Source organism: Penaeus chinensis, chromosome 20 (genome assembly GCF_019202785.1).
Source record: "Penaeus chinensis breed Huanghai No. 1 chromosome 20, ASM1920278v2, whole genome shotgun sequence".
Lineage (NCBI taxonomy): Eukaryota > Metazoa > Arthropoda > Malacostraca > Decapoda > Penaeidae > Penaeus > Penaeus chinensis.
In genome coordinates, this window is record NC_061838.1 from 18,778,639 (window position 1) to 18,790,979 (window position 12,341).

At 39.0% G+C, this 12,341-nt stretch overlaps 1 protein-coding gene across 1 annotated transcript; it reads left to right on the plus strand.

Moving 5' to 3' along the window:
- Positions 1–2,392: 2,392 nt before the first annotated feature.
- On the plus strand, positions 2,393–10,367 carry LOC125036143 (very-long-chain 3-oxoacyl-CoA reductase-like). Its single transcript, XM_047628564.1, has 7 exons — positions 2,393–2,716; positions 5,200–5,246; positions 5,367–5,442; positions 6,983–7,154; positions 8,238–8,400; positions 8,544–8,759; positions 9,132–10,367. Exons 1-7 carry the CDS (start codon positions 2,575–2,577, stop codon positions 9,258–9,260), a joined length of 945 nt encoding a protein of 314 aa, XP_047484520.1. The 5' UTR covers positions 2,393–2,574; the 3' UTR covers positions 9,261–10,367.
- The last annotated feature ends 1,974 nt before the right edge of the window (positions 10,368–12,341 follow it).

Genomic DNA, 12,341 nt, shown 5'->3' on the forward strand with positions numbered 1-12,341 from the left:
TCTTTCTTTCTTTCTTTCTTTCTTTCTTTCTTTCTTTCTTTCTTTCTTTCTTTCTTTCTTTCTTTCTTTCTTTCTTTCTTTCTCTCTCTCTCTCTCTCTCTCTCTCTCTCTCTCTCTCTCTCTCTCTCTCTATCTATCTATCTATCTCTATCTCTCTCTTTCTCTCTCTCTCGCTCTCTCTCTCTTTCTCTCTTTCGTAGTTTTCAAGCAGCTTACATAGATACTTTTCCATATTACAAATCTATTATTTAAAGTATGAACATACATTTTTCATGTATTTCAAGTGGCATCTCTGGTAACTTTCCTCCCTCTCATCGTCCCTGAAATTGTGTATTTTTTTCAATTTTCATTTTGCCACGTATATAAGGGCAATGGAGGTGATAAGCAAGGGGGATAGGATGCTATGGGATGCATTTTTTTTTCTCCTTATTTAATAAGCCCCGCCCTCCTTCACATACACGTGTTTCTGTACGAATTGTAACAGGAGGTGATCACGTGATGACGAAGTGTTACTGCCATGAATGCTTCGGTCCAAAGGTCGTAGCTTACAAAGGTGACATTCGAGTACATTTACAAATATGCTTTCATGCTTCATATACTAGATTTACATTATCATTATAATTATCATTATTGGTGGTGGTGGTAGAAATAGCACAGTTGTAGTAATAGTGATAGAAATATTAGTAGTAATAGTAGTATTTCGTTGTTACAATAATGATGATTGTTAAGGTAATTTTGACAATAAGACAATAATGACAAATACATCAATATAATAGTAATAATAAATGTCACCAATAATATGAAAAAGGATGACAGCCTTCACGATCGTAAGTGATAATGACCGGCGATCGTAAGATTAACGTTTTCCTTGTTAAGAATAATACAGTATTTTCATTATAGATTTTGATAATGTGTGTGTGTGTGTGTGTGTGTGTGTGTGTGTGTGTGTGTGTGTGTGTGTGTGTGTGTGTGTGTGTGTGTGTGTGTGTGTGTGTGTGTGTGTAATCTCCTCTCTCTTCAAACGCATGCGGTTACGTGCCTAGACTTCGACTAGGTTGGCTCAAATGAAGCACTGATTTATGCAGGCGCCGGGATCACACGTACATAGACCTGGGCAGATGGGTTATTTACTAGTCTTTTCTTTATTAATATTTGCCTTGAATATTAGCATAAATGTACCATTTTAGACAGAAAAGAGAAAATGCGGAAGTACATGGAGTTGTCAGTCACACACACCTACACACACACACACACACACACACCAACGGTCACACTCACCCAGCATGTGTAAACAGTACATACAACTCACACAAATTAAACCTGACAGGAATACATCATTTTTCCGCTACGCCCACCAATAACCTTGCCCTCTAATAAGTGCGGACACCTCTTTGTAAAGCGCTTGCTGTGTCTGACACCCCCCCCCCCCCCGGGTCGCAGGTGGTGGGGCCATGGGAATCAATTGATGTGAATTGAACAGAAGGGCAAGGCTCCTTTACGGAACAGTTTGGTGGCACTGCAAAAGGGAATCAACTGCTATGCATAATACCGTGTCAATCTATACTGAAACTGTTTGTTTTAATAGTACTCGAACTGTCTGATGAGATTTGTAGTAATATTTTGAGGCATTCGATTGTTTCTCCGCATCTCTGCGTTTAAGCCCAAAAAAGTACAGAACACAGACAGTGAACGCTAGAACTTTAGCCACTCCTTGATATGTGTATGTACATATATATATATATATATATATATTATATATTATATATATTTACATATATATACAGATATATACACACATATATATATTTACACACATATATATTTACATATATGCACACATATATATATATATATTTACATATATACACATAATCATATATATTATATATATGTATGTATACACACAAACAGCCACACATGCCTGTCTCTGTCTGTTCATCTATCTATCTGTCTATATGCTTACTTATTTGTATTTCTATATATATTTCGAGTGCGTGCATATGAGGATACACATACTCAAGCCTTAAGTGAAAAGCTCGATTTTTTTTTTTTCAAATATATACTCCTCATAGGGATTCTTCAAGGTCTGAAGTATCCGCATTGGTACAGTATATATATTTGTTTTTACTAACTTTTTTACTGACTTCTAGCAAGTTTTTACTTTCACGTAAAAACCAGTATTCAAGAAATTCTTTTTTTATCTTCCATCCAATGCGGCAGTGGAACGGAGGAGAAATTATACCAACATTTAAATATGAGCCTTCGCTAACACACAAAAAAATACAATACATATTCTGAAACTAAGTACGCAACAAAATATAAAGGGTAAGATCCCCCAGAAACAGAGTAATCCGCAGACAGAAAGGAAAGAGACGATGGAACTCCCTCCGCGTCCCGGCCCTCCATGACCTGTCAAAGCCGCAGCCGACGCCGCCCGACTCGCCAGCTCTCTCTGCTAATCAGTCCCCGATTTCACCTCCGGGAGCGAGGAATCGGGTCTGCCCCTTGCGCTCGTGCCGCTGATTAGACAGAGGGAAGCTGACACCGCAGAGGACAGTCGCCAGGCCAAGAAACATGTGGGAGCTGATAGGCAAAGCGGCCGTGGCCCTAGTGGCGGCGCGCCTCGGCTGGTCCGTCCTCAAGGGGCTCTACGGGTCCTTCCTGGCGGCGGCGCTGGGGCTCAACCTGAGGGTCAAGAGGACGGGCGAGTGGGCAGGTGAGCGAGGCAGGGGCAGGGAAGGGGCGGGGGATACGGCAGGTGGGGCCGGGCGGGGGGCGCCGGGGAGCGTGCACGGCGAAGGCTTGTATCGGATTGTTGGTTTAATAGCAGGAGAAATCCCCGATTTATTTGAATAATCCTTCGGTTCGTTTGGAAAAGGTATAATTTTCATGTTGACGTTCCTAATAGTTGTATTTTAATAGGTGCACTAATATGTCCTTTTTTCTTAGTGTGTATTTCAGTTTAGAAGGCTATTGCTAGGGTTGCAGTAGAGCATACTATGCAAACTTCTGTGAAATTATTGTAGACTTTAAATTGTTCATATTTTATATGATTTTAGTGTGGAAGAGGTATTAGTTTACATAGGGACCGCACTTGTCAGACACTAAATCCCAAATTCAGATTTAAAAAATTCCTACCCTTAACGTACAAGCTATCACAAAGATCTTGTATGACCCAAAAACCTTCCAAACACAATGGCCAGGGACTGCTCTCATTCACTGTACTTTCTAGTGGAATCCTTTTGTATACTTTAACCATGTGTAGTAATACAAACCTAATAGAAATATTCTCAATAATGAATTATATATGTCTAGTGTTGTTCTTGATACTGGACTAAGTATCATTAGTGACTCTAAAAAAAATTGATTGTGGTAACATATTTAAATGGCTATTATGAAATCTAAAATTACACCAATTAAAGCCTCTGAGCTAGTACAGTGGTAATGTGCCGGCCTCTCATCCGAGGGGTCGGCGGTTCGGGGTCCCACCCAGGCGTGAGAAGTTGCAATTGTTGCCTGGAGGTTACTGCTGTGGCTGGGCACCACGGCGGGTAAGGACTAAACCGAGTCAGCACCAGCTGACACACGTTAGCGAGTCGGCATTAGTCGACACAGGCCGGCCTCCCCTCATGGGCATAGCCCGGGCAAAGCTCAGCTTCGCATATTGGACTTATCCTTACACCAATTAATTACACTATATACAATGAGAATATATAATTTGGGTGAATTTACAGTTTCACTTAACAAATGATTTTCACATGTGACTTCTGTTTTATTGGTGACATTAGCTATGATTGATCTTTCCTGTCGCAAATGTCTAGTTTTCAAGTTCTTTTCAAGCCATCTCTACAGCTCATCCCCAATGATCGGGGTTGAGACCTGTGGATTTTTTTTTTTTTGGGGGGGGGGAAGGAGCAATGTGAAAGTAATTAATATTATTTTTCAGATGAAGTTGAAAATCAACAATTTTACAGCAGAAAATCAATGAAAAGGCACATGTTACACGTTTGGCGGAAGCGGCTGCAGCAGTGGCCATTGGGAGAGTAGCAGTGTTGCCAGTGATCTGCTACATTTCTGGTTGTATTTGCTACATTTAACCAAACCTAACCCAAGTTTACCCTACCTTTATGAAATAAAAGTAATATACTAATCACTAAGTCCACTATTTTTGCTAAATGTAGCGGATTGTTGGCAATACTACTAACCTCTTTATGGCCGTCACTGCAGCTGCTGCCACGGAAAGTCTAATTTGTGGTTTTTCATTGATCCTCCCTCCCCCCAAAAACAATAATAATAAAAAGAAAGAAAAATTGAATCCTTTGGGTCACCCAAGACTGATGGGGATGAGGGGGTAGGCATAGCCTGAATAGAGACATAGCTTGCAAATTAGTCATTTGCAATGGGCAAAAGTTATGAATTCAATCAAAGCACAACATGTATCACTAGAAAACAAGAAGCGCATCAGAAAAAAATACATTAAAATATAAACTGTCCATAATATCTTTTAAAATAAAGCACAAACTTATCTAAACTTTCTGAAATGAAAGTTCAACCTTTGTTGTTGTTGTTGTTTTTTTTTTTTTTTTTTTTTCTTGGAAATTATGACTGAACACTTTACTTTTATATATTTATTTATTTTATTTTTTCGTGTGTGTTGCAGTTGTATTACTTTTGAAGTTTATAATGAGAGTATCATCTAGTTTGTTTTTATACTTAGTCAGATTTTAGAATTGATTACTATTTCCTTAACAACTTCCACAAGTATTTTAGTGAGCTATAAGCTCTTTAGGTCTTAATACTATTTAATAGATAGACATTAACTCTGATAATAAGGTTATCACATTCTGTACAGCATTGCATAAGATTAAAAAGTATGTAATATATGTTTTATGCTCCTAGGTAGGTATTTTTTGTGGCAAACGAGAGAACAAGAAATGCAAAGACTCATTCCAGGCCCTCAAGGGCTATGAAGCAAAAACAAGTAAAACATAAAAAAAAAGAGAGAGAAAAACAGACCATCCTTGATATTTTTTCTCCCCAAGCGAAGGCCATGAGTTTTTCTCTTCTACGTTTTCACTGTTCCCCCTTTTCATATATATTTTCACTTTAGCATTTTTTTGTAATTTAATGTTTTATCTTGTTTTTTTATATTCTACTTAAGTTGTCATTGTGCATTAAAATGTCATGCTTCCCTTGCAGTTGTAACTGGAGCTACCGATGGCATTGGTAAAGCTTATGCGTTTGAGGTGAGAAACTTGTTGACTGATATGTGAAATAACAAGATTTGTAGATACAAATGTTTATTTGATTTTACATTATAATCAAACTGTTAATCTTTTACTTAAAAAATGACAATGGTATTTCAGCTGGCACGGCAAGGAATGAAAGTGGTCTTGGTCAGCAGAACACCTTTCAAATTACAGAATGTTGCTGCAGAAATTAGTAAGTATTGTGAGCATGTATTCACAAACCATTCTTGATGGACAAGAATGGTTTTAGTTGTGAGGTGGAGTAGGCATGCTCATGCATAAAAGTGGCATTAGTATTTTGTATGTTTTTAAGTTTGCCTCTCTTTCTAATATGAGTTTTAACTTTCTGTGTATCTTTCTGTCTGTGTCTATGCTTGTCCCTCTTAAAATATTTGAACATGATTAGCATAAAATTTAGATTTTAGTTATCATATAAAGTTGTCATTTTATCATTCTTATCATGTGCCAGTTCTCATGATGAATAGATTTATAAAGTATCTTTAAGAAGGTATGAACAATCCTTAATCAGTGACCCTTAATCAGTGTAGGTCTCTTAGATTACTGCTGCCATAGTAATAGAGCCTCTTCAAGGTTATGCTGAGTAGACATGTGACTTGGCATTTTTTTTTTTTTTTTTGATGATGAGTTAACGTACACTCCACCCAGACGTAGATTATCAGTGTGTGAGTGTGTGAGTGAGTGAGTGAGTGAGTGAGTGAGTGAGTGAGTGAGTGAGTGAGTGAGTGAGTGAGTGATTGTGAGTGATTGTGTGAGTGTGAGTGTGAGTGTGAGTGTGAGTGTGAGTGTGAGTGTGAGTGTGAGTGTGAGTGTGAGTGTGAGTGTGAGTGTGAGTGTGAGTGTGAGTGTGAGTGTGTGTGTGTGTGTGTGTGTGTGTGTGTGTGTGTGTGTGTGTGTGTGTGTGTGTGTGTGTGTGTGTGTGTGTGTGTGTTTTCACATATACATGCATATGTGTGGGTTTGTGTGTGTGTGCACATGTACGTGTGTGAGTGAGTGAGTGAGTAAATAATCGTTATCATATACAGGCTCCAAAATGAGTATTTTTTCATTCTGTTACTTTATTACTTTATAAGAATAACTTTGACAGTGATGAGTAGTTTGTCTCTACCATATTTTCATGATTTTGTCAATTCAATGTGTTGGTTTCCAAGGACATTCAATCTGTTCAATAAACTTCAATAACTTCCTTTGCCTCAAGAGCGTGACATCGAGAATTCCTTCATTCTTCATCATTCCATTCCTCTTTAAGTTTTGGATCATTCTTCATGTTTATTCCCTCCTGGTACTCTAGAAAAGCCGGTGCTCTCTTTAATCTAGAAACATCAGCTTGGAAGTTTTGCCTTGCACTTTATTCTGTGTGTGGTGTTAGGTCCTATAATTATGCCTGTGCGCTCTTTACCGCACTTTCTTCTTTCTTTCTTTACCTTCTGTCTTTTCTCTTTTTTTGCTACCTTCTATTTGAATATATTTTCTTTTTTTCTTTTTCTTTATTTTCTTTTTTCTTTTTCTTTTATTTTCTTTCTTTCTTTCTTTTTCTTTTTTTTCTTTTTTCTTGCTTTTCTTTTTTTTCTGTAACAAAACTTTAGCCTCTATATATTAGTTACATTTACTCATAAAATAGAAAGGCAAGAAAGGCATTTGGTCTCAATTTAATTTCTATCATAACCTATTGTAGATGCTGTGTATATTGATTAATCATATTTTCCCTTCTTCAGACAGTAAATATGGAACTGAGACAAAGATCATTGATGTGGACTTCACCAAGAGCGACATCTATGACCGCCTGAAGAAAGAATTGGCTGGCATGGACATCGGTGTTCTTGTCAACAATGTGGGAATGAGCTATGATCACCCAGAATACTTCAATAACCTAGAGAACGGAGACGAGTAAGTGGTCTTTTTTTTCTTCTGCTTTCGCTTTGTTTTATCATTTCGGGCGAGTAAATGTGATGCAGTGAAGTCTATTTTTAGTACTGTTTCTTGTAGATTTGTTTCCTGTTTTCCTCGGAAAGTCATATGCAGGTCTTTGTTTGAAGGTTGAAATGGTGGAAATGTTATAATCAATAGATTAATAAATTGGTATTATATATTCTTTGTCAAGTAAATTTAAGCCATTTTCACAAGGTATATGCAAGGCCCATTGTTTTGTTTTCTTAATTTTGTTTACACAGATGGCTTCACAAGTGCATAGTCCCAATGGAGTCAATTTCCCGATCCATTTACTCCATTTCTCAGGGTTTTTTTTTTAGAAAGTAGTTTTCATATCCATTGCCATTATTATGGTTATTAATATTTTGTTATTTTTATTAGCGATACAGTTATCACTGTAATGTTAGCAATACTAATAGTTATAAAATTCAAACTTTTCTTTCTGAGGGGTCAAGGAATAAGGTAATATATATAGTATATATAATATATATAATATATATAATATATAAGATCAGGTAGGACTTTTAACAGGCTTGTAACTAAGTACATATGATAAAAAATAAACTAAAATCACATTGGATATATCATGTATTCATGCCCTCCTGTTGTCAGTTGGTAGATATATGTGCTTTTAGTTAGCTTTTTCACTTTGAAAAGCATTTGCAGATCCCTGTTTAAAGCTTGATATAAGGTTCAGACTGGAATTTTTCTTTCTACATTTGTCAGATTATTAGTATGCCTGTAAATGTATCTTTATATACTTTTATGGCTGAATATTGCAGTGTCATAATAATAACAGAACCATAACACAAAAACAAAATTTGGATTCTCTCTCCCTCTCTCTCTCTCCCTCTCTCTCTCCCTCCCTCTCTTCCTCCTTCTCTTCCTCCCTCTCTCCCTTCCTCTCTCTCTCTCTCCCTCCCTCTCTCTCTCTCTCTCCCTCCCTCCCTCTCTTTCTCTCTCCCTCCCTCCCTCTCCCCCTCCCCCTCCCCCTCTTTAGCTCTCTCTCTCTCTCTCAAAACAAATGTTTGCTTATTTCAGGATGTGTCACCGACTCATCAACTGCAACATCACGTCTGTGACACTGATGAGCCGCATTGTCTTACCTGGAATGGAAGAGAGAAAGCGAGGTCTGATCATCAATGTTGCATCACTCTCTGCCACAATTCCTGCCCCACTGCTGGCTGTTTATGCTGCCACAAAGGTATATAAGTGTGGGTGAAATGGTTGGGTGAAGTTCATGCAGAAAATGAATTTGTGGTGTAATGTAGGTATCACAGAGGAGGGATAAGATTAATAACTCTTTTAATCGACTCTGTTGTTAATTTATTTACTTATTTTTTGCAGGCTTTTGTTGAAAGCATCAGTGACAGCCTGTCAGCAGAGTATAGCAGGAAGGGTATCACCATCCAGTGTGTCCTGCCAGGCTTTGTTGTGTCCAAGTTGTCCAAGCTGAAGCGACCTTCACTCATGATCCCCACTCCAACTGCATACGTCCGCTCAACAATGAAGACCACTGGCGTTGAAAAGAGAACGGCTGGGTACTTCATGCACAAGCTTCAGGTAGGCATAAGCTGATTGCTGAGATGTTTGGAGTGGAGGTGTTCATTTCTGTGGCAAAAAATTACAAAGAAAAGAGGAACTAAACTATAGTATTTTTGTTGCTTGTCCTCCCTCCTGCCCTTTTCCTTTGTTTTATATTTGGCTTTAGTTTTTCTTTTCTTCCTTTCCTTGTCCATGCTAGGCTTTGAAGTGCTTTTTCTAGCAGATACAGATATTTTTTTGGGAGAATATATTTATATTGATGTGATTTTAAGAGTACTAAGTATGGTGCATAACATATCAGTAACTAATTGATACATTTTGAAATAATTTTTATAGGATGCAGGCTTGAAAACTTCATAGTATATCTGAGTATCTGGGGCTTCATTTCAGATTTACTTTGCTGAGTGTGCCAAGTTCCTCCTTCCTGGGTCAGTTCTCACAAGCATTGTCTTCGGCCAGCTGCAAGTATTCCGCATTAAGGCTCTGAAGAAAAAGGAACAAGAGGCCAAGGCACAATAAGCAAGCCATTTGCCTTAGTAACACACAAAAAGTGAGGTGGTCAGAATTGAACTACGAGTAAATTTTTTTATTTTATTTTTCAGTTTGTTGTAAAAAAGGCCCATGAATATTGTGTTTGTAAAGATATACATGTATATTGGTATGCTTTCCAACTTTATGTATCAAAGAATAAGGTGCAAGAGTATCTGTTGTCCTTTAAATGCTGGTTAGTTGACAGTGTAAAATTGTTTTACAGTATTATGATTTCAGGTTCATCAATGAATCCATATTTGCACATTCATGACCTATTTATGTATACATGTGTGAATGTGAATGAGAGATTAGATAGGCCTACACATGTTCCTTTAGTTAGTATGATGGTTATCAGAATAGGTGGAAAGATTATTTTTGACTTGAAATGTTGCAATTGCTTTTTGTCATGTTATATAATTTAATACTTTTTTATTTAATAAGCTTTTGGTCTGAATTGTACATAATCAGTCCCATTTGCAAACCAGCTTGTCTGTTGTTGCTATTTCTAAAGATAGTTTTGAAGGGAAATCTGTATAATTATGAGCTGTAAATATTGATTATGATTTAGAGCTGCACATATTCATAGTGAAAAATGTGATTTAACATGAGTGCATATGAAGAAATAGGTTGCATAGACAGGAGATTTTGTGCCAAGTTAGCAAATGGTTATTACAACCATCTTGGTGCAAGAAAGTGAACTAAAAGAAATATGTTAAGGATAGTGTCTTCAACTCTGATTCTCAATTTTATATGATAAATTTCAAGATTCCTCTATGATGCATTTCATTTTTGTCACCCTTATTGTTTTCATGTGTGTTGTGTCATTTTGTTAATACTTTCCAAGAGTGTTTGCTTGACATTAAGACTTTAGATAATTGTTTGAGCACAGAATGTAAAGGAGGAGTGTTTGAAAAGGATACTTGAGGCACAGCACGAGGTGATTCTGTTGCTTAAGCGATTTGATTTTTTTATACCATTGTTGAAAAATGCTCATTTTAGTAATAATGCAGTAATATAATTCCACATTGCAAGCATGTACCAAGAAAATGGTTAGCCTGACTTCCACAGGTAGCTAATTAAAGTGTCTGATGATGATATCTTGTTGAATTTCCTAAATTAATAAACATGTAGATGTGATGTAGTATATAGAGAGATAAAAAGTAAGACAGACAACAGGCAAACAGGCAGAAACAGTTGTCTTTTGGGGTATGATCCCCCCCGAATCCCTTGCCCGTTGTTGTTGTTGGGGGGCTTAGGAGGCGAAGACTGGGACCCAATGCTGGGGAGCTCCCTAACCTTGGGACTCAGCCCTTGACTTAACTAATTTTGCATGGTCTTTTGTTCCCCTCCTACTTTTTCGTTTCTACTATCCACTTCCTAAGGTGTGAGAGCCGTGCTGAAAGGATGAAAGGCTGACTTTTTGCCAGTCCTGAACAGCCTGAGGGAGCCATGGGCACTGTATTTCCCTGCTTTAGTTGTCTAAAGAAGATTTAATACCATTATTAGGGGCAATGAGGCTTGCCCCTTCATCAAATAGCCCCACCAATTCAAACTCTCCCGATTCCCAGACCCCAGGGTCTCCTTTGGCCATGGCTCCGAACACTACAACTTGTACCCCCTCCTCAATGCCTACTAGTACAGTATCCACCCTAATCACCCCCCCAATCCTTTGCCCGTTGTTGTCGTGGGGGGGCTTAGGAGGCGAAGACTTGGACCCAATGCTGGGGAGCTCCCTAACCTTGGGACTCAGCCCTTAACTTAACTAATTTTGCATGGTCTTTTTTCCACTCATACTTTTCGTTTCAGTCCCTTCACCAATCCCTTCTACTATCTACCTCCTAAGGTGTGAGAATCAAGAATCCTAAATACTCTATTTAGCCATGCCAAATGGGACCGATTTTTCGTGATCCCTCCTCCTCGTCAGTGCCAAAATTGTTGGTGTTTAGGACACCCAGCCAAACACTGTCATTCCACAGCCAGATGCCCGCTATGTGCCCAACCTGGCCATACTCGATCAAACTGCTCTGCACAGTCACGCACATGTACAAACTGTGGCGGCCCCCATAATGTATTTTATAGAGGCTGCCCCACCTACAAATTTGAGTCTGAAGTAGCAACTCTCAGATTCAGACTTGGACTCACTCTGCGTGAAGCAGACAGGAAGCACGTCGACGAGGTTTCTCTCATACTCCCTACATTACTCCCAGTAATGTTGCTCACTCTGCCACTCCCCCTACCTCCCAAGCTCCTACACCCTCCCCTAAACTATCCCTCCTCCATCTAACTTCCCCTCTTCTACCTCCTACCTTCCTCAAACAAATTCTTTTGCCATCTTAAATCCAGACACTCCAGTCTCTACTACAGCCCCAACACCTTCCCCTCTCCCTCCCCGCACTACCCGTAACAGACTAAACGTTCCACCCCCTCTTCCCCTACCACACAATCACCACCTTCCTTTGCCCCTACTGTTCAGACATCAGTCTTCTCTCCCCCCCCCTCACAAGAAAACCTTTGTCTCACAAAACTCCCCAACCAACTCCATTAAAGAAGCTCTTGAAGATATTCAAAAATATCTACCAGAGTCCCAAACTAACACTGAGACCCCTCATCCACCTTCAAATTCCACAACTCTCGCTCCCTCCACACTCGAAGTGACTGCCGATATCCATCCTCCTCCTAGTTATATCCCCCCTACACCCTGTCCTCCTAACACAGCCCATCCCCTCTACTCCAGCTCCACCTACATTAACCCTCCCACCATCTCCTCTATCCCTTCCACTCCCTCCTGGATACACACGTGAAACCCTTATATCACAACTATCCCCTTCCCCAGACCCTCCACCTCCTAATACCCCTCCTGATACAACACCCCCCCCCCCCCTCTCATTCCTTATCCCACCCTCTAGCTCCTTCCCCTTCAAATTCCCCCACACGCACTGCAACTGTTGTCACTCATAAATCAACGAAAGTATAACTCATTCAATGGAATATTCGCGGTTTCTGTTCTCACAGACCCGAGCTTCATATCTTTTCCTCCTATAACCCATCCATTATATGTCTTCAAGAGAC

Coding starts and splice junctions, on each gene's coding strand:
- LOC125036143 (XM_047628564.1), top strand. CDS start 2,575: ATGTGGGAGCTGATAGGCAAAGCGGCCGTGGCCCTAGTGGCGGCGCGC. Junction 2,717..5,199: donor GAGGACGGGCGAGTGGGCAG/GTGAGCGAGGCA, acceptor CTTCCCTTGCAG/TTGTAACTGGAGCTACCGAT. Junction 7,155..8,237: donor AACCTAGAGAACGGAGACGA/GTAAGTGGTCTT, acceptor TGCTTATTTCAG/GATGTGTCACCGACTCATCA.